Consider the following 22,020-nt stretch of genomic DNA (forward strand, 5'->3'; position numbering starts at 1 on the left):
AAACATTTATTAAATGCTTACTGTGTGCCAGACACTGTGCTAAACCCTAGGAATTAAAATAATAAAAAGAAAGGCAGTCCTTGCAGTAAAGAAGCTTATGGTCTAGTGGGGATAGACCACACAAAAAAGTGGTGGGGACTTTCAGGAAGTGGGGTGGGACCACCATGGGGTAACCTGTGTGCCCAAAACCAAACAGAGCTATTGATGGAAAGTGGAGATTTACCAGGAAAGTTCAGATTCCAGCCCTTTAAAAAGGAAGATTTTGGGAAGAGGTTATTGTTCTATTCTCATTCCCACCAATCAGAGGGGAGAGGCACTGAGGGAGTTGGAAAGGTATTTGGTATCGAAACTGAGTCAGTGTGCTTGATGATGTGATTTCAGATGATGAGTTTATTCTGAGTGGGGCATGATATTCTGTGGAGTGGAAACCAAACAGAGCTGATTGGAAAGTGGATGGGAAGTAGAGAGTCAATAGTACTGTGGGTTAGGAATATAAGCAACTTTAATTTGTTTTGGTCGGTTTGGATTGGCTAATCTTATTAAAGATAAAGATCTTGAAAATTGACTGTCTTTGGATAACTTTTGTTTATCACAAAGCAAAAATATGATATTTTACATTTCGTTTTTAAAGTTTAATTTTTTAAATTAAGTTTACTTGCCAATTTTAGAAATCAAGTTTAGTTAATTTTAGTTTCTATATTCATAAGAATAATGCCCATTATGATTGAACATTCGATAGTATTTTTCTTTTTAAAAAGATTATCTTGATGGACACTCATGAAATATGTTATTTATATATAAGATTATTACCAAGCCTTCTGAACCAAAAATCAGGACACATGGTATGACAAAGGATTTTTTTTGGTCATTTGATGTGAAGTTGTGGGGCACAAAAAGGGAACAGTAGAATAGACTATTTCAAATCAGGATCATCTTGGAAAATCCATCCATTAGTTACCAATAGCCATAAAGCATTTAGTTACTAGATATTTTATGTGGGATGTTTGTCTTTTTAAAAAAGTATTTTTGATGACAAAGTTGAAGAAACTTTCTTACTTCTCAGAAGTGACTTTAGTTTCTCACTTCAAATTAGCAAGGGCAATTATGGTTATATTCCTTGTTAATTAATCTCAGGAAATAGAGGTGGCCTTTTCTTCCATAAGACGTAGCATTTCTAGTCTAGTCAGTCTTCTGCTTTTAGTAATCAGCTAGGCTCGGGCATGGGTATATTTAATTTGGAGGTAATAATGATAATAGCTAACATTTTCCTAGTGCTTAGCTATGTGCCATGCACTGTGCTATCCTCCCAACAATTGTAGGAGAAAGGTGCTATTATTATCATCCCCATTTTACAGATAAGGAAACTGAGGCAAACAGTTTAAGAGACTTGTCCAGGGTCACACAGCTATTAATTGTCTGAGTCTAAATTTGAACTCAGGTCTTGCTGGTTCTAGGCCTGGCACTCTTTCCATTGTATCATCTAGCTTACCCTGGGGGAGGGTTATGTGTATATGTGAACTTAATGAATTCTGAAGACTGTTTCATCAGTGTCAATAACTTTTATATAACTATGGCATGTTTTTTTTATATGTTCCTATTTTAAAAAATAAAATGCTTTTAAAATACTTGGTAAAATTCAGCTTGTGGTCTGTTTCTGCCAAGACATATGCCCATTTTGGAATGTTAAATGTTTGTCATAGACTTGGATATTAAAACATGTTTTTCTTGTCTATTGGGTGGTTTGTTGCCTGACCTGTTGCTTCAGATTTTGTTCCTTTTTGTTTCTCGGTTTCTCCTTTTTCTTAAAGATATAGTTTTAATACTCCCTTCTATTTGCCTCTTTAGTGATAATAACTAATAAAACCTTCCCTTATTAGTCAAACACTGGTTAGTAGAAGATACTAAAGAATTGGCGGCAAAAGTTATCGTAAATGATGGTATAGTAAGTTCGTGATATTCATCAGCTAGTCTAGAGAAGTCAGGCAAAACAAATTTTAACTTTGTCTGAATTCTCTAATTAAAGTTTCAGAATATCACTGATTCGTACACAATGGACTTCTGAAGTGAGTTCTATCTTTTTCTCAGTGTCTATATAAATCCTTTGGGTTGTTTCTCAGTGGATAATGCGTATGTTGTGCCTATGCTCCTGAGAAGAATATTAAGGATCATTAATAAATGCTATTTTATGATGATGACTCATATGTTAGTAATCATGTTGTATTTATGAATAATTGCTTGAAATGTTATGAGAAAATATAGAAATATATTATTAGAAATATAATATGATATTATAGAAAATAGGTTATTAATTATTAGGAAAGTAGCTAAACTTTAATGAAGATCAACTTTTAATATTTTTAAAATGTTTTTATATACATAATATTTTAAAATACTTAAATAAGTTGCTGAAAATTCTGGGGTGGGAAGGGGTCTTCCAGAGTTTTCAGAACCATCCTATACAATACTTTTGGATCCTTAAAGATGGTAAAGATTGTTAATTTTATATAAAAATGACATTTACAATGCCTATCAGAGGGGCTTACACACAGCAGTTACTTAGGTATCATGTTGAATAATTTTGAGTCTGAGTTCTAATTAAATTACTCATAGTTTTTTCAAACTAAAATGTATTTGATTTAGTCACCAAAAGCCTTAAGTAGTTGTCTCAAAACTGAACATGAACTGTAACATAAAGTTAAAATGAGAAAAGAGATCATAGGATCATAAATCTACAACTGGAAGGAACCTCAGATGCCATTGAGTTCAACATCTTTATTTTAAAATTCAGGAAATTGAGTCCCATGGAGGTTAAGTGACTTGCTTATAGTCACAAGATGTGTCAGAGGGTTAGGTTTGAATCCAGATCCTCTGATTTCCAAAGACAATGCTCTTTCACTATCGACAGTCATTCTTCAAATAACGGTAAACATGCTGTACACCGTGAAGATCTAGAAAGCACTATTAAAGATTGGGAGGGAGTTTAATGTATTCTCTTCAATTAAAAGCTAACATTGGTTGGGTTAATACTAAACTTTTATATAATAATTGAGTTATTTCACTATTGATTCCTGATATAGCATCAGACTAGAAGAGAATCACAGAAAAGAGACTCCAGAAAAGAGATTTGGAAATAGGAGTGAGATGACTAAATGAAGGAAGTATAGCCTATAAAGTGCAAAAGGTACAAACAGAAAGATAGAAGAACCTAGCTAAGGTAGTACACAGCAAACTGGAGAAGAATTGAAAAGTATGAGGAAGTCTATTAGGAGAGGTGGCCCAAGAACCAACAGAATTTATAATCAGTACTGTAAAAGTAAAACAAGACAAGTTCTCAACATGGTTGTGAAAAAAGTTTGCATTTTAAAAAATAAAGCCCACAAAATAATTCTAACCAAATAAGAATCCTGTGTAGTTTTTCCAGAAATATAGGGTAAGACTTTATAGTTCGATCACCTGGGATTTAAAATAAACATACATTTACTTTTTTTTTTAAACCATTTAGTCTATTCAGAAATGGAAAACAAAGAAGCAGCAAGAAAAAAAAGAATTGTTGATACTGAAAGAAAAGTCAGAGGAAGTACTTATGACTAATGATCTTAAGCAAGAAGATTCCTCAAAACAAAAAGAGGAGCAGAGAAAGAAACAGAAATTAGCAATTGAAGCCTGGAAAAAGCAGAAAATGATGGAATTATCTATGAAACAAGCATCTCAATTAAAAGAAGAAGAGGAAAAAGAGAGAAAACAACAGAGAGAACATCAGCGCCAATTTTACCTAAAATTACTGCTAGAAAAATATACTCAGCAGAAGAAAGAACAGGAAGAATTGTTGAAACTTGAAAAGGAGATGAAAGAGAAGACTGAAAGGGAAGAAAGAAGAAAAATGGCTACAAATGAAATAATTAAGTTTCAAGAGAGAGTAAGTATATATATATATATGTGTGTGTGTGTATTTATATATATATTTACATTTTACATGTATGTGTGAATATGTGTGTGTATGCATACTTGTGTATATGTAGTATAATCTCTCCTAAATAGTTTCCCCCTCATTATCATGTTCTCTTTTTTCGAAATACATTTTGTTGATACCTATAACATCAGAATCTGGGCGGGGGGAATTTCTCCCCTATTAACAAAAGAATCTAAGAAAAAACATCCAGTATTTCTAATAGCCATACCTCTTTTGACTATATACATACATACATACATATATATATATATATATATATATATATGTATGTATGTGTGTGTGTGTATATGTGTGTGTGTCTCTATATATATACACACACATACACACACATACACATATGTATGTGTGTATGTATATATGTACGTATGTATATGTATATAAATATGTTATAATTATATCTATTATATACACATGTAACTATATTATATAATATGCTGTAGATAGTGTGTACACACACACACACACACACACACATGTAAATATAAATTCTGCCTTAATAGTCCCCTGCCCTTCTACTATAAAGAGAGAGATATTTAATTTTCTGAGCTTCAGGCCCATCATTGGTTTTTCATTTACTCAGAATTTTACTTCATTTTAGTGATTTTTTAATTTACATTGTCATAGTCATCATGCATATTCTTTTAATGACATTTCTAGGTCAAAGGATGGACATCTTAATTACTTTTATTACATAATTTCATATTGTTTTCTGTAGTGATTGGATCAATTGATAGGTCCACTAATAATGCATTTGGATGCGCACTCTCTAGAATTTGTCCAAAAATATGTATTTGTGGGACAACAGTACAGATAGACGATGAACTAGGCCCATAGTTGAATACGAGGAGGAGAGGAGAGTGTGATGGGGTTTTTTTGGGGAATTACAAAGTTATTTTACTAAACCCAAGCAAAGACCTATGAAAGCAAAGACCCATCTTTTCCATACTGACATTTTATTGGTATTGCTATCTGGCAACAAGACATGGAATACCACTACATCTGAAGAACTAAAGATGAGTATTACATTGAGGGCAGTGGAGAGGTACATGATGGATGTGAGCAGACTACAACATAACCAAGAAAGGATTTTAGAGAATAAGATTTAAGGATGTTATCAAGGATTTTTATGATAGGAGGAGAAGATAGGCTGATCATGTGGCAAGAGCAAGGTTTTCCAAGTACTGCTTCGCTAATACCATTACATGTTGGGAGAAAGAAAGGGACTCATCCCGTATGTTAGATCAGCCTCTTCTGGTCCGTTTTTTTTTTTTTGGCCTAGGCAGTGTGTGCCCAGGTTCACACAGCTAGTAAGTGTCAAGTGTCTGAGGCCACATGTGAACTCAGGTCTTCCTGAATCCAGGTCTGGTGCTCTATCCACTGCGCCATCTAGCTGCCCCTTCTGGTCTGTTTTTGGGAGAAATCGGACAGTGGTTGCATAGGATAGGAAAGCATATATGAGTTTCAAATTACATCATTGGAGAGAATTACCAAATCAATTAGATCCCAGGCAGGTCCATCTACTCTTTAGGAAGTTCATATCAATGCAAGTTGAAATGTGGACAATAGACCTTCTACTTCATCTTTTCTTTGTGGATACATAGGCCAAACTTATTTGAGTGATTACCAGTCTCTTCCAAGAGCTTCTCGAGGTTCTGGAACTTGATGCAGTCAGCTCAATGTCATCCACCAACAGGAACATCAGGAGTATTTTCCCCATCCACAGGGAATTTCTCTTTGACCTAGTCTCTGTACTGAACTCCCTCATAGAGATAAATACCTTTGACAAATAAAAACATGCATCATCCTATTTGAGTACTTACAGGTTTTACTACTTGACTGAATGGTTAGCTAACACTGGAAAGGATATTGATCTGTGAGGTTGTTCTTGACTGTACCCTTGAATTACTACTTACCAAAATCAGTATAAATTAAGTCGACTTATTTCTTAGTAGTGTAAAATAGAATTCCTTTTGTTTTTACTTCTAGTTGGAAAACAAACACCATAATTGGTACTTTGAAGAAAAAAAAGTTTTCTATGAATTGAAACTAATTATGGCTCTACAACATAATAGCCAGAAACATTATAATGTATATTAGACTATTACTTAGTCCACTAAAATAAAAATCTTCAATTGAGTTTAAAAAATGTGAGCTGCTGCTGGTTCTGTTAAAACTGCTGGCCTGTTAAATGATACTTTGAAATCACCTGAAAGATAATGGAGGTTTCCCTACCATGAAGTTGAAGATATATGTGGGAATGAAACAAGACCACTGGATTAGGAATCTAGGGAGAACTTTTTTAGTTGTACAAGTACTAACCTTAAAGGGACAGGTAATTTTAGCTTGGTAGCATGTTTATTTCATTGGTGGCTGTCTCATTCCAAGTGAGACCCCAGTGGTTTTATAGTATACCTTCTAGGTTGCTCATTTCTTTCGACAAAATTTGGTTCATTAAAAAACATTACAATTTATCCATGTATCAAAAATTTAAAACATTAATCTTTACTAAAGATATTTGAAAGTCATTTAAAAATCTTAGAGTCATGTAATATTAGAGCTAGAAGCAGATGAGAGATTTGAATTAAATGACCACTTATTTTACAAAGGAGGAAATTGAGGCCCAGAAAGAGGAATTGACTTCGACAGATTATTCAGCTATTAAGTGTAAGAATCAGGATTAGAGAGCCCTGAACTTCTAGTTCAAGCAGCAAACAACTAGACTTTAAAGCAAATTTCATTCTAATTTTCCTTGTCTTCAGAACACATCTCCTTTTTTATTTTGTATATGTTCTTCAGGATTTACATAAACTTGAATTAAAAATTCTGGAGAGACAAGCAAAGAAAAAGGAAATGATAGAAAAAGAAAGAAGATTGGCAAAATTAAGAAAAAAGGTACTGTATCCTAGGACTATATCTGAGTTTCTACTTTATAAAATCTTAAGCAATGTTATCCTATTTTTTTGCCCCTTTATAAAGATGTAGACATAAAATACTTAAAACTCACATTTATTTCCTTGGCTTTTTTTCCTTATTATACTGCTTTTAAAGTTTTTAACTGCTTGCCCAGGTAGAAAAAGCGTAGTGTAATGCAACTAAGGAGGCAACATCTGATTAAATATATATGTTTTAAAAAACAGAAATGTCTCTTTCTAGCCTTCTTTCTCTCCCTTCCTTGATTCTTGCTCTCCTATTTCTTTCCTTCCTTTTTTCCATACTTACCCATACCTTAGACTTGCCAATTATAATTTTTTGCCACATAAATGGTATTGCTTAGTTCCTCTGATATTACTGGTGACTAATCAGATTACTAACTGCTAGTGGGTAAAGAAGAGGACTTTTCGAATCTAGTACATAAAAAAAAGAGAAATTTGATTTCTGGTCCTGTTATCATCACTTATTACATCACTATGTAAAGAATATAGCTATATTCACATCATTGTCAATTTCTGTTTGCAAAACTCTCTTCTGTAATCCTTGTCACCAATTTGGAATAGCCCTGTGGTTAGAAGTAGTAGATAAATTATAAGGAAATGAAAGTCTTTAAAAAAAAACACCTTAAACTTTATTTTGAGGGAGAATTAGAAGAAATATACCAGGTAGGTATTTTAAAGGTAACTTTTATTATTAAGTTGCTATTGTATAATTAGAAAGCCTTAATTTTTAAAATAATAAACAATCATAGCCTGTCTTCTTTAGGAAAATAGTTGCTTGAAGAACATAAAAGTGGTTACTTGTTGAAAAGCTTCTATTGAATTTTTATTAATGTTTACTTTTTATGAAATTGCTTTCCCTGTTTAATGTCCTATTATAGATGTATAATTATAAATTTAGTAGTTAATATAATTTAATAGGTCATAATTTTATTTTCCTATTGACAGGTTGAAGTTAATGTTAGTCGAGATCCATCCAGGTTGTACAAACTTACTAAAGGATGGCAAGAACGTACAAAAGAGAGAGGTCCAACAGGCACAGGGCCTCTTCTGCATATACCACATAGGTAAAAAAAATATAAATGAAGTTTAAGGCTTTTCTTAAGGTCTTTTTCATTTCCTTATAATGTATCTACTACTTCTCTCCACAGGGCTATTCCCACCTGGAGACAAGGATTATAGAAGAGAATTTAAGAAATAAAAATTACCATCCAATTAATGTGAATATTGGTATAATGCTTTACACAGGAAAATAAATGATTTATATACAAAGTGACCACTTATGTTCAGAAATTATCATTTCCTTGTTTAACACTTAATATAAATTGTATAGTGCTTGATTGTTAGATATTGAGGTACATGCTGGCAACTACCTTTTTTACTGTATTGCTCTAGGAAGATAATTGTGTTCATGTTGAAATTTTTATTTTGCAACAGCAAATTGAAGGGGAAAACTAGAAATTTAAATTATTGTAATTTAAGCACATGAAGTAAATAAGTGGACTTTTCCTCTTATGCCTTTATTATGCAGAATGGGAAAACTATATTTGTATGGCTATTTGAAAATTTTTAATACATTTAAAATGGATGCTAGCTTGTATTATTAACAAATTTAGGAAATGCAAAGGAAGGCATTAAAATTGGGAGGCAACATAGCATAGATAAAAGAGGGCAAATTTGGAATGATAGGAGCTGGGTTCCCAGTTCTGCCACTTACATTCTGTACGATCCTGGGTAAGTCCCTTAGTGTCCCTAGGTCTCAATTACCTCATCTGTAAAATAATAGAGCTAGACTCAATAACCTGCACTGTTCCTTCCACCTCTGATGTGGTGACTTCTACCCTGGATATCTTAAATAAATAGGTGGCATTTTTATGAAATGAAGTTTTAATATTTGTTTTATGTTCATTGTTATTATAACTGGGGCCTAACAATGGGGGTCCAGTACTTTGAGTATGTATAATCTCTCCTGCTTACTACCAACATAAGTTAATATTCTGGAAGCCTGCTTCTAAGCAGGCTTGTGTAATGGAGTGCCCTGTCTTCCACTTCAGAGCAAGGGCAAGTCGTCTCTGACTATCCTCTACTTTGTGATTTTTTTAAAAAAAATCTTTTAATTGGCTGCTGAGTTGGAACTGGAACATACCAAAAGCACAGACTGACAAAATAGCTTTTCTTCCTGCTGGCCAGGAGATAGGAGTATAACAGTAGCACTAACCCTAATTTTATATGCACATTCAGCTGTTTCATCATTCAATTAAAAGGCTTTCCTTCACTTTGTAGTAAGGGACAGGCAGGAAATAGTAAGAGTCTACAGGGCATATGCTTTCAAGAGGAGATCAGGACCCTCCATTACACATTCCTGGAAACAGCTTCCCCAGAGATTCATGTGGGTTGTTTGGCACCCTGCAAATCGGACTGTGTATGCTCGAAGGTCTGGGCCCCTATTTGACAGTAAGTCATTACGTTTTTAAAAAGCTTCCTTGAAAAATTATTTGAAATAGTGACCAATTATGAGCAAGGTGGCATAGTATATAGTGTGCTGGATTTGGAATCAAGAAGACCTCAGTTCAAATTATGCTACAGATAGTTACTAGCTATGTCACCCTGGGCAAGTCATTTAACCTCTCTCAGGCTAAGTTGGCAGCTAAATGGCACAGTGGATAGTGTTGGGCCTGAAGTCAGGAAGACTCCTTTGCGAGTTCAGATCTGGCCTCAGACACTTACTAGCTGTGTGAGCCAGGGCAAGTCACTTAACTCTATTTGCCTGGGTTCCATACTTGTAAAATGAGCTGGAAAAGGAAATGGCAAACTACTCCATTGTCTTTACCAAGAACACCCCAAATGGGGTTACAAAGAGTCAGATACAACTAAAAAATGACGAAACAACTACCACAAAAGGTTTCTTTACCTGTAAAATACAGAGATTGAATTTAACAGCTTCTAAGGTCACTTCTAGCCAAAAAAATCTAAAAAATTTGTCTAATGTCTGACACGATATTTTGTGCTTTCTTCTTTATTGGCTTTCTTTTTAGCTATTCTAATCCTCCCTTTAAGCCTTTCTCCTTGTTGAGAATTAGTGGATGAGGATGAGATCCTGAGTAGTAAAAGATTCTCAGTTATCTTTCTGGCCCCTTTTCTCAGAGTGAGGGCATTCTCAGGTAGAGGGACTTTAAGACCTTGTACTGTGTTCCCCAGGAAGACATTTTTGCCAGTAGGTACCCAGTTAATGTGAAGCCAAATCAGTACGTCATTATTTGGATATGCATAGCTAACTACTGATGTGGCATTCCTTTTAGAGTAAAGAATATTTGGCCTGTTGCTAAATTATAATCTTTCTCTTGGTTGTTAATTTCTTTCCATTAACATTTATTAAGCAGCTACACTACCATATTCCAGGCACTCTGAGAGAGGCAAAGACAAAAACAAATCAGTCTCATTCCTTAAGAAATTTACATTCTTGACCACATGAGCATATGTATAAATTCATACAAAACAGGTACAAAGGATGGGAGGAAGTGTGGTACCATGGAAAAAAGCTGAACTTGGAGTCACTGGACTGAGGCTCAAATCTCAGCTGTGCCACTTACTGCATGTGTGACCATTGGCAAATTACTTCATCTTCCTGGATCTTAGTTGATTAATCAGTAAAATGTGGGGTTTGACTAGATAATCTCTAAGGGCCCCTCCACTTATAAATCTGTGATAGTATGAAGATATTAGCATTTGGGGTGACTAGGATTGGCTTCATATTGAAGGTGATCCTTGAATTGAGTCTTGAAGGAAACCAGATGAGGTGAATGTGAGAAGGGAGTACATTCTAGATATGGAGGAAAAGAACCTGTGCAGAGTCACAGAGACAGGAATGTTGTGCGTAAGGAATAGCAAGACCCATTTGTTTGAATAACAGTGTATGAAGGAGGAGAGTAATGTATGCAAAACCTGGATGGGGCCAGTTTGTAAAGAGTTGTAAGTGCCAAAGGAGTTTGTATTTTATCCTGGAGGTAATAACAATAATAATAATGATAATAATAACCAGCATTTATATAGTGCTTTAAGGTTTGCAAAGTGCTTTACATATGTTATCTCATTTGATCATTAGAGAGTCACTATAGTTTATTGAGTAGTAGAGGTGGCATTTTCAGACATATATAACATGGTCATTTGACAGAAAGCTGGGAGGGATAGTGAACACAGAGGATGACCAGATCCAGAAAAAAATCTTGACAGTCTTGAGCACTGTACAGAATCTAATACGGTGGAAATCAGCTCTCTTTAGCCCATTGAAACAAATGAAGACCATTCTAAGTGCCCAGATTGTTGACATCCCAGAAAATGTTGACATCTCTCTGAAAGAATCCTGCATAGCAATTTCTCCACCTTATCAATGTTGAGCTTAGTCTCCTTGGTAAGAACAGAAAACAGCTCACCATATGTGGCCCAGAAGTCAGAGAGAACTTGTAACAGTTGATGCAATCTACAGTAAAATGCAAAATATGATCAAAGGCATTACCATGGATTTTTTGTTCAAGATAAGGTCTCACCTTCCTGTTAATATTGTTATTGAAGAGAATGGTTCACTTATTGAAATCAGAAGCTCCTTGGGTGAAAAATATATCTGAACAGTACCCTGACATGAGACCAGGTATTGTTTGTCTCAAGCCCCAAAAGTTAATTCTTATTTTTATTTATTTTTATTTATTTTTTACTTTTTTTTTCAGGCAGTTGGGGTTAAGTAACTTGCCCAGGGTCACACAGCTAGTAAGTATCAAGTGTGGTCTGAGGTCAAATTTGAACTCAGGTCCTCCTGACTTCAGGGCCAGTGCTAGCTGCCCCCCAAAAGTTAATTCTTAAAGGAAATGATAAGAACTTGTATCAAACTCAGCTGTTCTGATCCAAATCAAATCAACAAACATTTATTAAGTGCTTACCATGTACTAGGGACTGTACTAAGGGCTGAGAATACAAATGCTAGCTGAGAGAAAGACAGTCCCTGCCCACTCACATTCTAATAGGAGAAAACAATGCATAAAAGGAAGATGAAAAGTTGGGGAGTGAGGTGAAGAGAGGGGAATGATAGAGAAAAACCAATTCAGGCCACAGCAGGAACAAATAAGGCTATCAGAAAAATTTTGGATATCTGTTCCTGAGAAAGATGCAGGCTGATAGTAAGTACAGATGCTGAAGACAGTGTCTTGGAGGACTTAACTCGGTCATAAGAAAATACATTTGGTCATTGGGGGACTTTATCCTTTTAAAAAATCTGTTGCTGCCCTGAAAGATAAAATTTCATTTTAAAATGTGTTGATCTAAGCCAGTGGTACAAGGAGAGGCAAGAGTCCATGAATTCTTGAAGATGAAGCACAAATTCTGGGAGGTCTTTCCACTAAGTTTTGAATAGGGGACTTTTTTTTTTTGACAGCACAAGTTCAGAAATCCTTCCTGCCAAGTTTGTTGTCTATTTCTTCACTGCAATAAAAATGATTACTGAAAAAGGATGAAATTTGAAAGAGAGAAATGTAAGAACTTATAATTGGTCACAATTAACTTCACAGGTACAAGATAGGAGAAGTTCTGTTAGCATTTGTTACAAAAAAGATTTAGGGGTTTTATAGAACTGTAAGCTCAATAGAAGTGAATGGTGTGATGTAGCAACCAAAAAAAAGTTAATATAATCATGGCCTACATTGAGAGGCATGGCTTCAAGGATGAGGGAGGTGATAGTCTCACTGTACTCTGTCCTTGTCAACCTTTGCAGCATTGTGTTCTGTTCTTGGCATCACAGTTTAAGAAGAACATTGATTAGCCAGAGAGTTTGCAGAGGAGGGCAACCAGGTTGGTGAAGGGTCTTGAATATTTGTAATATGCAGATTAATTGAAAGAGGAATAGAGAAGTGAAGACTCAAGGGAGACAAGATACTTCAAGTATTTGAAGGACTGCCCAGTAGAGAGGAGTTCGATTTTATGTTTAGTCCCAGAAGGTAGAGCCAGGAATAATAGGTAGAAATTGCAAAGAGGCAAATTTAGGTTTGATCTTAGGAAAAATTTTTGACAATTAGAGCTCAAAATGGAGTCCAAAAATGGAATGGCTTGCCTTGAGAAGCAGTGGCTTTTCAAGTAGAGGCTTCATGACCACTTGTCTGCTATGTTATAGTGGATATTTCTTCACCTATAGGTTGGACAAGATGGTTTGCTGAGGTCCTTTCCAATTCTCAAATTCTGTGATCCTACTGTTACTAATACTACACTTTAGGAATATCACTTTGGCAACTGGGGAAGATGAATTGGAGTTGGTGTGGGGGAGTGCTGAGTCAGGGAGATAAATCAGGAGACTATTATTATAGTAGTTCAAGAGGTGAGTGAAGGGGACATTTGCGAAATTTCATGGGGATTTTTGGTATTATTCAGTTGTTTGAATTGTGTCTGACTTTTCATAACCCCATTTGGGGTTTTCTTGGCAAAGATAACTGGAATGGTTTGCCTTTTCCTACTCCAGTTCAGATTACATAGGAGGAAACTGAAGCAAACAGGGTTAAGTGACTTGACCAGGGTCACACAAAAAGTGTCTGGCCAGATTTTAACTCAGAAAAATGAGTCTTCCTGACTGTAGCCCCAGCACTTTACTGTACCACCTAGCTGTGGAGAGTGAGGAGTTCATAGTGACACTAAAGCTGTGAACCTGAGTGACTAATTAAGGATAGAGGTCCCCTTGACAATTATAGGGAAGTTTGGAAGAGGGTTGGTGGTTTTATGAGGAAAGATGAAATTTTTTTTAAAACAAGTTGATTTTAAGGTAATTTCAGGACACCTAGTTTGAAATGTATGATAGTTGATGATATGGAACTAGCACTCTGGAAGCCATTTGCATAGAGATGATAATTAAAACCATGAAAGTTAAAAAAGAGGGCCAAGACCTTCTGTAGACTCAGTCCCTGTACCTGGTATCTCATCTCAGGCAGTAGGCCAATACTGAAGGCTCTTAAGCAGGAATCACATCTGTCCTTTAGAAAGATTAATTTAACATTTGTCTGAAGGAGAGGAGAAAGAATGGAGTCAGAACAGTTAGAAAACTTAATGTAAGTAGGAAAAGATGAACCTCTAATTGAAAGATAGTGGCCAAGAGTGGAGAGGATGGATTTGTGGTGGGAACAGAACCTTACTGATTGATATGAGTATAAAGGAAGAGAGAGGGAAGATTCAGTGAAGTCTCTGCAGTTCCAAGTCTTAGTGACAGAAAATACCATGAGAAAGAGCATCAAATTTTGGACATTTCGAGTGCTAGATAACTCGTAACATCCAGATAGAGATAACAGAATCATGAAAAGAGCTGAGAAGGGACTTTAAGGATGTCTAGGCCAAACCTGTCTTTACAGATGAGGAAACTGAGGCCCAGAGAAATTCTTTCTGTCAGCAATTAGCTGGAATTGCAGGATTGGAGCTCAGGAAAGAGATGGATATATAGATTTAGGAGTCATTTACATGTAGTTGTGAGAATGGAGGATATTTCCAAGACAGCGAAGGTGACCATAGTGCTTTGGGGGACACTTTTATTTAATGGGATTGGAACCCATAAAAGATATCAAGAAGCTGTTAGGTAGAAATATCAGGAAGGAGAGACATTCATGGTACATAGAAGTAAAATTCAATTCAGCATTAATTAAGGTCCATTATATGCATTGCATAGATGTTAGATGCTAGACAAAGGACAAAAATGCAACAGATATGTTTTCTTAAGGAATTTATATTCTGATATGAGGTGGAAATTCGAAACAAGGAAAACTGAGGAGAAAATATGAACTGGAAGCATCAGAGTAAGCCTAAGAGAGGTGGTAAAATAGCTAATTCTTGAAGGAAGACAAGGATACTTGGACAGGAAGATGAGGAGGGGGAGTGCAATCAAGAAATTGAGGAGGTCTCAGAGGCAAGAAATGGGAGAGAGAGAGAGAGTTAAGGAAGTGGAGTGGTATGAGTTACAAGTAGGTGACAACCAAATTGTGTAGGGTTTATATTATTTGCATTTTGTCCTAAAAATAATGGGGAGCTACTGAAAGTTTTTGGTGTGGTACCAAAAGAATGGTATAGTCAGACCTGTGCCTTAGAAAGATTATTTTGACAAGAAAGATGAGGACTGAGGAAAGTATTTGGTGATCAGATCACTGCTGACCTCAGAATGAACAATTTCCAAAGAGTGGCAGAAACACAAGTCAGATTGCTGGGGATAGAGAAGGTACTGCTGGGGAGGAGGGGAAGGCAGGGAGGTCAGCTGTTGCTGTTCAGTGTGTCAGACTCTTTGCTACCCTGTGGACCATACTGCCTATGGACTTTTCTTGGCAAAGATACTGGAGTGGTTTGCCATTTCCTGCTTCACTGGATTAAGGCAAACAGAGGTTAAGTGAATTTGGAAGGATCACACAGCAAATGTCTGAGGTTGGATTTAAATTCAGGTCTTCCTGCCTCCAGGCCCAGCTCACTAGCCACTGGGCCACCTAGCTTCCCATTTATTTAGCTGTCCAGACTGTTTAAAGTGTGTGTGTGTGTGTGTGCGCTTCAGAGAATATCGGAATTGGCTTTGGAGTAGGCAAGATCAGCACAGGCTTGGTGACCTTGGATAAGTCACTTCCTCCTCAGGGTTCTAAATTGCAGAAGTTACTGACTCTGGAAGGAGGGAGAGGGAGGGAAGGGAGAGCTAGCTGAGCATGTCTGTGAACTGGAGGAGCTACCAAAATGAGTTGATGGAGTTTTCTCAAAGTCATTTCTTGTGGTTAACTTAATTTGAAGACTAGAATTGTTAACATTTTCAGGCCCCTGTAATTGCTTGATCTGTTAACTGACCCACAAAACACGCTTGGGGCAAAGGCCACGGCGGTGGGGTGGGGTGCTGTTAATAAGGTTCACAACACAACGCACGCCCAGCTCTCCACACGTGGGCCGAGGGCTTGAAGTTCTCGGGAGAGAAGCCCCAGCCTCGCAGCTCGAGCTCGGGCAGGAGAGTTTTAAACTTTCCGCGGTTCAAAAGAAACCAATGAGATTCCTTCCCGGCGCTTCGGGCGTCACGTGACGGCAGGATCGGCGCCGGGGGGCGGGACTTCTGCCGAGGTTGAAAAGCTTCCGGTGAGAGGCGTGGTACTTGATCCAGAGCAAGATGGCGGCGGAGGGGGAGCGGTTGACCTTGGTTGACGGAGATGTGGAGCGGCTCGATTTCTTACGGGACCGGCATGTCCGATTCTTCCAGCGCTGTCTCCAGGTGTTGCCCGAGCGCTATTCTTCCCTCGAAACGAGCAGGTACTCACTGCCCGAGGGAGGCTTGGCGGCTGCGGTTGGCATTTTTCTGGGTCTGCGCGCTGCGGGGGAAGAGGCTGTGGAGGTGGGTGCCCGCCTCGGTTCTGCAGCGTGTTACCGATGTGACCATGGGCAGGACGCCGACGGGCATTCTTAAACTGCCTACTGTGTGTCAGACACTGCTTAGGCGTGCAGGGATTCAGGCCGCTCGATACGTATTTATGGGAGCCGGACCTTGCCCCAAGCGCTGAGGATACAAAGAAAGGCCAAGATAATTCCTGTGGGGGGGAGATGGCGTGCAGACGGCCGCACGGCCGCGTGCGGCGGGGTGTGTGCGGGACCGCGGGAGGGGCCCTGGGGCGGGACTTCGGGAAGCTGGGATGCGGGCGGACGACCAGCCAATGAGGAGGCCCCGAGCCCGTGCGGGGAGGCCGGCTGGGGCCGGGTCCCTGCCCCGCCGAGTGCCTGGAGACTGACAAAGCAGGAAGGGTTTGGAAAGCCAAAGATGGTTTTACATGGGATCACGGAGGCCGTACGGAGTCGCTGGAGTTTATTGAATGGGAGTGGTCAGAACGGGAGGTGAAGAGTGGCCATGGTTAGGAAGAGCAGCTTGACCGCTGCGTGGAGGGCGGCTTGGAATGGAGAGGCCCGAGGCCGGCCGGCTATTGCAGCAGTCTGGGCAGGGGGTGTTTGAGGGCTTGTTTCACAGTGGTTGCAGTGTCAAAGGAGAGAAGGGGACATAGGAGACATAGAAAAATAGAAACGACAGGATTTAGCTGATTGCACATAGTGGTTGAGAGAGATGACATCACCATCTTGAGCCTGAGTGACATGTACCGTCGACCGGAATGGGGAAGTTGGAAAGAGGGGGTAGGGCAAGGTAGATTGGTGGGAAAGATAATGAGTTCAGTTTTGGACCTAATGAGTTTAAGACGTCTACCGGATATTCAGGTCAAAATGTCTGAAAAACAGTCAGAGATGTGAAACTGGAGCACTAGACAGAGGTTAAGATTAAAGTAGATCTGAGAGTCATGTGCATAAAGATGGTGAGATGGGAGCTGATGAGATAACCAAGTGAAATAGTATAGAAGAGAAGGGGACACCAGACAAAATATACAAATACAAAAGTGTCTGCTTTCAAGAAACTTACTTTTGGCTGGTAATATTTTCCTTGTTCGTAGATAAACACATATAAGCGCGCAAAATGTAAATATACAAAATAAATACAAAGTTATTTGGAGGAAGGCACTTTTAGTTTTGCAAAGTCTTTGCTGAATTTGTCTTATCTGGTTCTCACAACCCTGGGAAATAAGTGCTATTTGTAGCTCCATTTTATAGATAAGAAAATTGTGGCTGAGCTAGGTTTGATGACTTGCCTGTGGTCACACAGCTAATAAGTGTCTGAGATGGAAGTTGAATTTAGGTGTTCCTGACTCCATATCCAATACTATCAATAGTTTAACTTCATACCATCAAGTTGTAAAAAGACCTAAATACAGTGGTTTATATTTAATCCTAGAGGTGATAAGAAGTCACTGCAGTTTAATGAGTGGAGTAGTGACATGGTTAGATTTGTGTTTTAGGAAAATTATTTTAGTGGCTTTGTGGAGGATGGATGGGTATAGGAAGGCATGGCGATCTCAAGTCAGGAAGCTATTGGAATAGTTCATGTGGTGGCTGTGAGATGAGGTTAGGTTTACAGCTGAAAGTGCAGGAAGAGGGAGTGCTGTGGAACTCGAGAGAAGGGACAGTTTGATACTGTCACTGGAGTGAGATGGAGACTCAGGGAGAAGTAAAATTATTGCCTTTGCTATAGTGAACACTCAGGTGAAATTAGATAATACAAATGTTTAGTGGACCCAGCCAGCTTGGTTTCATGACTTCAGTTCTGTTCATCGACACATGAGTAGGACCAGATGTGGCAAACTGAGAGTAATCCAGGATTGGGGTTTGGCAGGGATGAACAATAATAGGACACACAGCATTTGAGAGTAGAGACAAGTAAAGTTGTACAGATTCACCATAAGACTAAGATTAAGGAGTGAAGAGAAGGTATCTAGAGCAGTGGTGATTACATGGAAAAAAACTGAAAAGTAGAAAAATTGGTGGTCATTGTGAAGATGAAGTATCGGTTAAGGGGAAAAGAATAATAGATGGAATGATAGAAGCTTATGATCAGTGTTCTTGATTAAGGAGATGCAACAGTTTTGGGTTCATTAGATTATAAACTCTGTGAGTTCAGGAATTGTCTTTTGCTTTTTTTTGAATCATCAGGACTTCAGCATAGTGCTTGCACATAGTAGCTACTTAATAAATATTTGATTCATTAAGCAAGGTCAAGAGTGTGTATCTGAGGTGTAGTGGAAGAGTAAATAGATCATGATAGGTGAGAAGCCCATGATGATTAATAAAGGAAACAAAGGTTTTAAGATACATTGTTAACCTTTGTAAGTTGATTAGAGAGCAACCAAGCCCTATATCCTAAGCACTTTCAGGTGCCACTGGTCAAAGAAAAGGTCTTACCTAGTATAGCAATCTTTATGTTCGTGTGTTTTTGCTGGTACAGATGAAATTACTTTGTTTTATGAGAGACTTTAGGGGGAGTCACAGACTAAACTTTTGATGTCTCATTTTCCTGCTTTCATGTGTGTGATTTTGGTCAGGTTAGTTCTCTATACCTTTCTTTTAGTTTGGCAAGTGATATTATTCTGTCCCTTTAATAAGTACTTTGGGAGGATTAATCAAATAAGTTACTAAGAAAAAAGGAAATGGTTGAAATGTAGATTGGTTATTGTTAGCTTTTTTCTGCTCCCACTAATCTGAGATCTCTTATGCTAATATGAATTCTTTTTGATTTCCTTTTCTGCTAACACCATAAATGTGTTGGTTAACTAAAATGTCATGTAATAAATTTAAGTAAAAAAATATAGCTATTGAAATCATGGTATTGAGCTGGGTTTCTTTTCTGTGAATGGTGGAGAGATCTGTAAGTTGCATTTTTTAATTTTGTTGTGTATTATTATTGTATTTTTTTGCTGTTGTATTCTGATAATGGAAAGAAAAGGTAGACCTTGTAGAACATCCATTGGCCCTAGCCTCCATTGTCCAATTTCTCTTGTGGCTAAAAATTCCTGGGTATTGCAAATAGGTATTAGGACATTTCTGAGAGGAAGACCAGCTATTCAGTCTATAACTGCAGCTCATTTAGGGGAGGTATTTTAGCATTTATAATAATATGCCAGATGAAATAAACTATTAATTGAAATACAGGTGGTATGGAGTAAGGTGTAAAAGTACTCTAACTTACGAAATTGAAGGTATACCTTTTAAGAAAAGGTTTTGCAGTAGCCTCCAAGACTGTAGAAACTTATTAATCACTTTTGCTAGTTGCTGGGTTTTTTGCCTTACTTTAATCAAGAGTCAGCATTTTATCATTGTGTAGAAGGAGAATCATTCGAATAAAGTAATACTTTGATAACGTTTAGACCGGATTGCAGTGGAGTTTATGAATGGAGGTAATGTCATCAGTACTTCGTAAACAGCTGTTTAGTAATGTACTTCCTTTCAAAGGATTTGACCTTTGCTACAGAAGGTAAATGTAATTTACCTTTTAAACTTTTGTAAACATCATTCTCCATGTATTTTGATTTATCTATCACAGTCTTGAGTGAGAACCTGAAGTGAGTATAGCCTTTTGCTCAGTTGAAGGTAGATATAGGTGCTAGTCCTGGGATTGACCAGGGCACATAAATCCCAAAACTTGGGAATACTGTCTCCACAAAAATAAATTTTTATACCTTCCTGTTGTCAACCATTTTTCTCTTTTTAGTGGCAAGGGTTTTTATTAGTGATTGTAGAGTAAAAAGTACTGGTTTTAGTGAATGATTATTATACTGCCCTAAACTATGTATTGGGTCTTATTTTCTTTTGTTTCCTTCTTTCTTATTATTTTTTTTTAATCATCTCCTCCTGTCACTTAACTACCTGTGTGGTCCAGGGCAAGTCAGTTAACCCAGGACTTCAGTTTCCTCGCTTGTATAATGAAGGGGTTAGACTAGATGGCCTTTGAAATCCCTTCTAATTGCTGTGATTGCGTGATCTGTTTTTAAAATTGTCAACTGAGGGGCAGCTACGAGGTGCAGTGGATAGAGCAGATTGGCCCCAGAGTCAGGAGGACCTGAGTTCACATGCTGCCTCGGATATGTAACACTTAACCCTGATTGTCTCACCAAAAAAAAAAAATTGTCAACTGAAATGTTGCATATGTTTACCTAAACATGTATTAGCTTTCTGTACTTTAGATGAAGGGGCCTTAAATTATTTATTCATTTTAATTTTAAAATGAGGAAAACAAAGATCTTGTAAGATGGTATCAGAAAAATGCATATAAAGAAGTAAAAATTTTTCTGTTAAAGTAAATGCATAGAAATTCTTAAAATTCTGAAATGAAGTTATAGTTTTATAGCAAATAATACTGTATATTAATTTTATTTGTAGTAGGAGATGAAGTTATAGCTGTATTAAGCCCTGTACAATAAAAAAGGACAACTGTTTGTAATACTGATTGATTGTTGAATTTGGGAAAATATTTTTACTCTGTTCTGAGATAATGCTCATATTCCAAGTGTTTCTGTTCATTGCTCCAGTTCATTTTATGATAATTTATAATCTATGATATTTAATTTATACTATATCAGTATATTTTACAGGAAGAACTTTCTTGGTATATTTATATGAACACCAAAAGTGACTTATTTTGAATAATTTGTACTTTAAGAAGTAAACATTCCCCTATAAGAGTGTTTTTGGCTGATTGGACAGAAAATGAGTTGTTATGTATACATTACAATTTCTCAGTAAATATTGGTAATTATGCATTATATTTTTTTCTTTTATTAATAAGATTATATAGATTCTTTTTTTCTTTAACTCATGTTTTGCTCTCAGGTGCCCATTCCTCAGTTTTCCCTCGTGCCCCTCAATGTTTTTTCATCATATGATTCATAGGAGAGGCAAGTATTTTTATTGGATTAAACAGAATTGAAGTACTAATAAAGTTATTGCAAAATTAGAATGAGTTCATCTTTGTCTGTGATCATATGGAGTTCAATGGTTTGATAGTTATGGTGGATTTTGCCCTTTTCCCTGCACATTCTAGGTTGACAATTGCATTTTTTGCACTCTCTGGGCTGGATATGTTGGATTCATTAGATGTGGTGAACAAAGATGATATCATAGAATGGATTTACTCCCTGCAGGTTCTTCCCACAGAAGACAGTGAGTGAGTTTTTAGCATCTTTCTTTTTTATATATTTTATTTAATATTGAGTGCTTTTGGCTCTTGGACCTAGTCTGTAGTTTTGCAGCTCTTCATGAATTTCATAGGGTTTTTTTTTGTTTGTTTGTTCATTTGTTTGCTTATTTTGTTATTTTGCTCATTTTCCTGGAAGTGACTATGGAATAGGTTTGTGTATTCTACATAGAATTAACTAATTACCATAATTACAGTTTTTATAAGGTAAAAAACAATTCATTACAATGTGGTTTTATAAAATATACAAAATATTCTTTAATCATCTTCTTTCTGTACGCAAAGCATGCTATCTCCTAAGCATACAAGGAGGTATAAACACTCAGAGAGTCTAACTAAATCTGGAACTAAAGTTCTATTCTTATGTAAAATCGGAATAAAAGTCCTATTTAAATGAAAGGTGTTGCTACTTCTTTCCTTATGATTTTGGTTGATGAGAATTTAGTTCTTTGATACTTGAGCTATATAGGCAAACACAAGATAAATTGAGGTGATCTATCCCTCCCACCTTTGAGGTCTGCTCAGTAATA

At 37.0% G+C, this 22,020-nt stretch overlaps 2 protein-coding genes across 3 annotated transcripts in view; both read left to right on the forward strand.

Annotated features, from left to right (window-relative positions):
- CCDC112 (coiled-coil domain containing 112) overlaps nt 1-8,176 on the forward strand; it is a 29,729-nt gene extending 21,553 nt beyond the window's left edge. The window contains exons 7-10 of the mRNA XM_021009561.1: nt 3,503-3,916; nt 6,767-6,862; nt 7,849-7,967; nt 8,052-8,176. Coding sequence (XP_020865220.1) covers nt 3,503-3,916; nt 6,767-6,862; nt 7,849-7,967; nt 8,052-8,082 — 660 coding nt within the window. The 3' untranslated portion in view covers nt 8,083-8,176. The remainder of the gene's footprint in view (nt 1-3,502; nt 3,917-6,766; nt 6,863-7,848; nt 7,968-8,051) is intronic.
- A 7,855-nt stretch (nt 8,177-16,031) lies between these two features.
- PGGT1B (protein geranylgeranyltransferase type I subunit beta) overlaps nt 16,032-22,020 on the forward strand; it is a 75,825-nt gene continuing 69,836 nt past the window's right edge. Inside the window, exons 1-2 of one of the 2 annotated variants that reach the window (XM_021009520.2) lie at nt 16,032-16,182; nt 21,338-21,456. In XM_021009520.2, the coding sequence (XP_020865179.1) occupies nt 16,043-16,182; nt 21,338-21,456 (259 nt within the window). In that variant the 5' untranslated portion in view covers nt 16,032-16,042. The remainder of the gene's footprint in view (nt 16,183-21,337; nt 21,457-22,020) is intronic. The other variant, XM_021009529.2, reaches the window with a different exon arrangement.

This window comes from Phascolarctos cinereus, unplaced genomic scaffold, assembly GCF_003287225.1.
Source record: "Phascolarctos cinereus isolate Bilbo 61053 unplaced genomic scaffold, phaCin_HiC Scaffold_4;HRSCAF=312, whole genome shotgun sequence".
Taxonomy (NCBI): Eukaryota; Metazoa; Chordata; class Mammalia; order Diprotodontia; family Phascolarctidae; genus Phascolarctos; species Phascolarctos cinereus.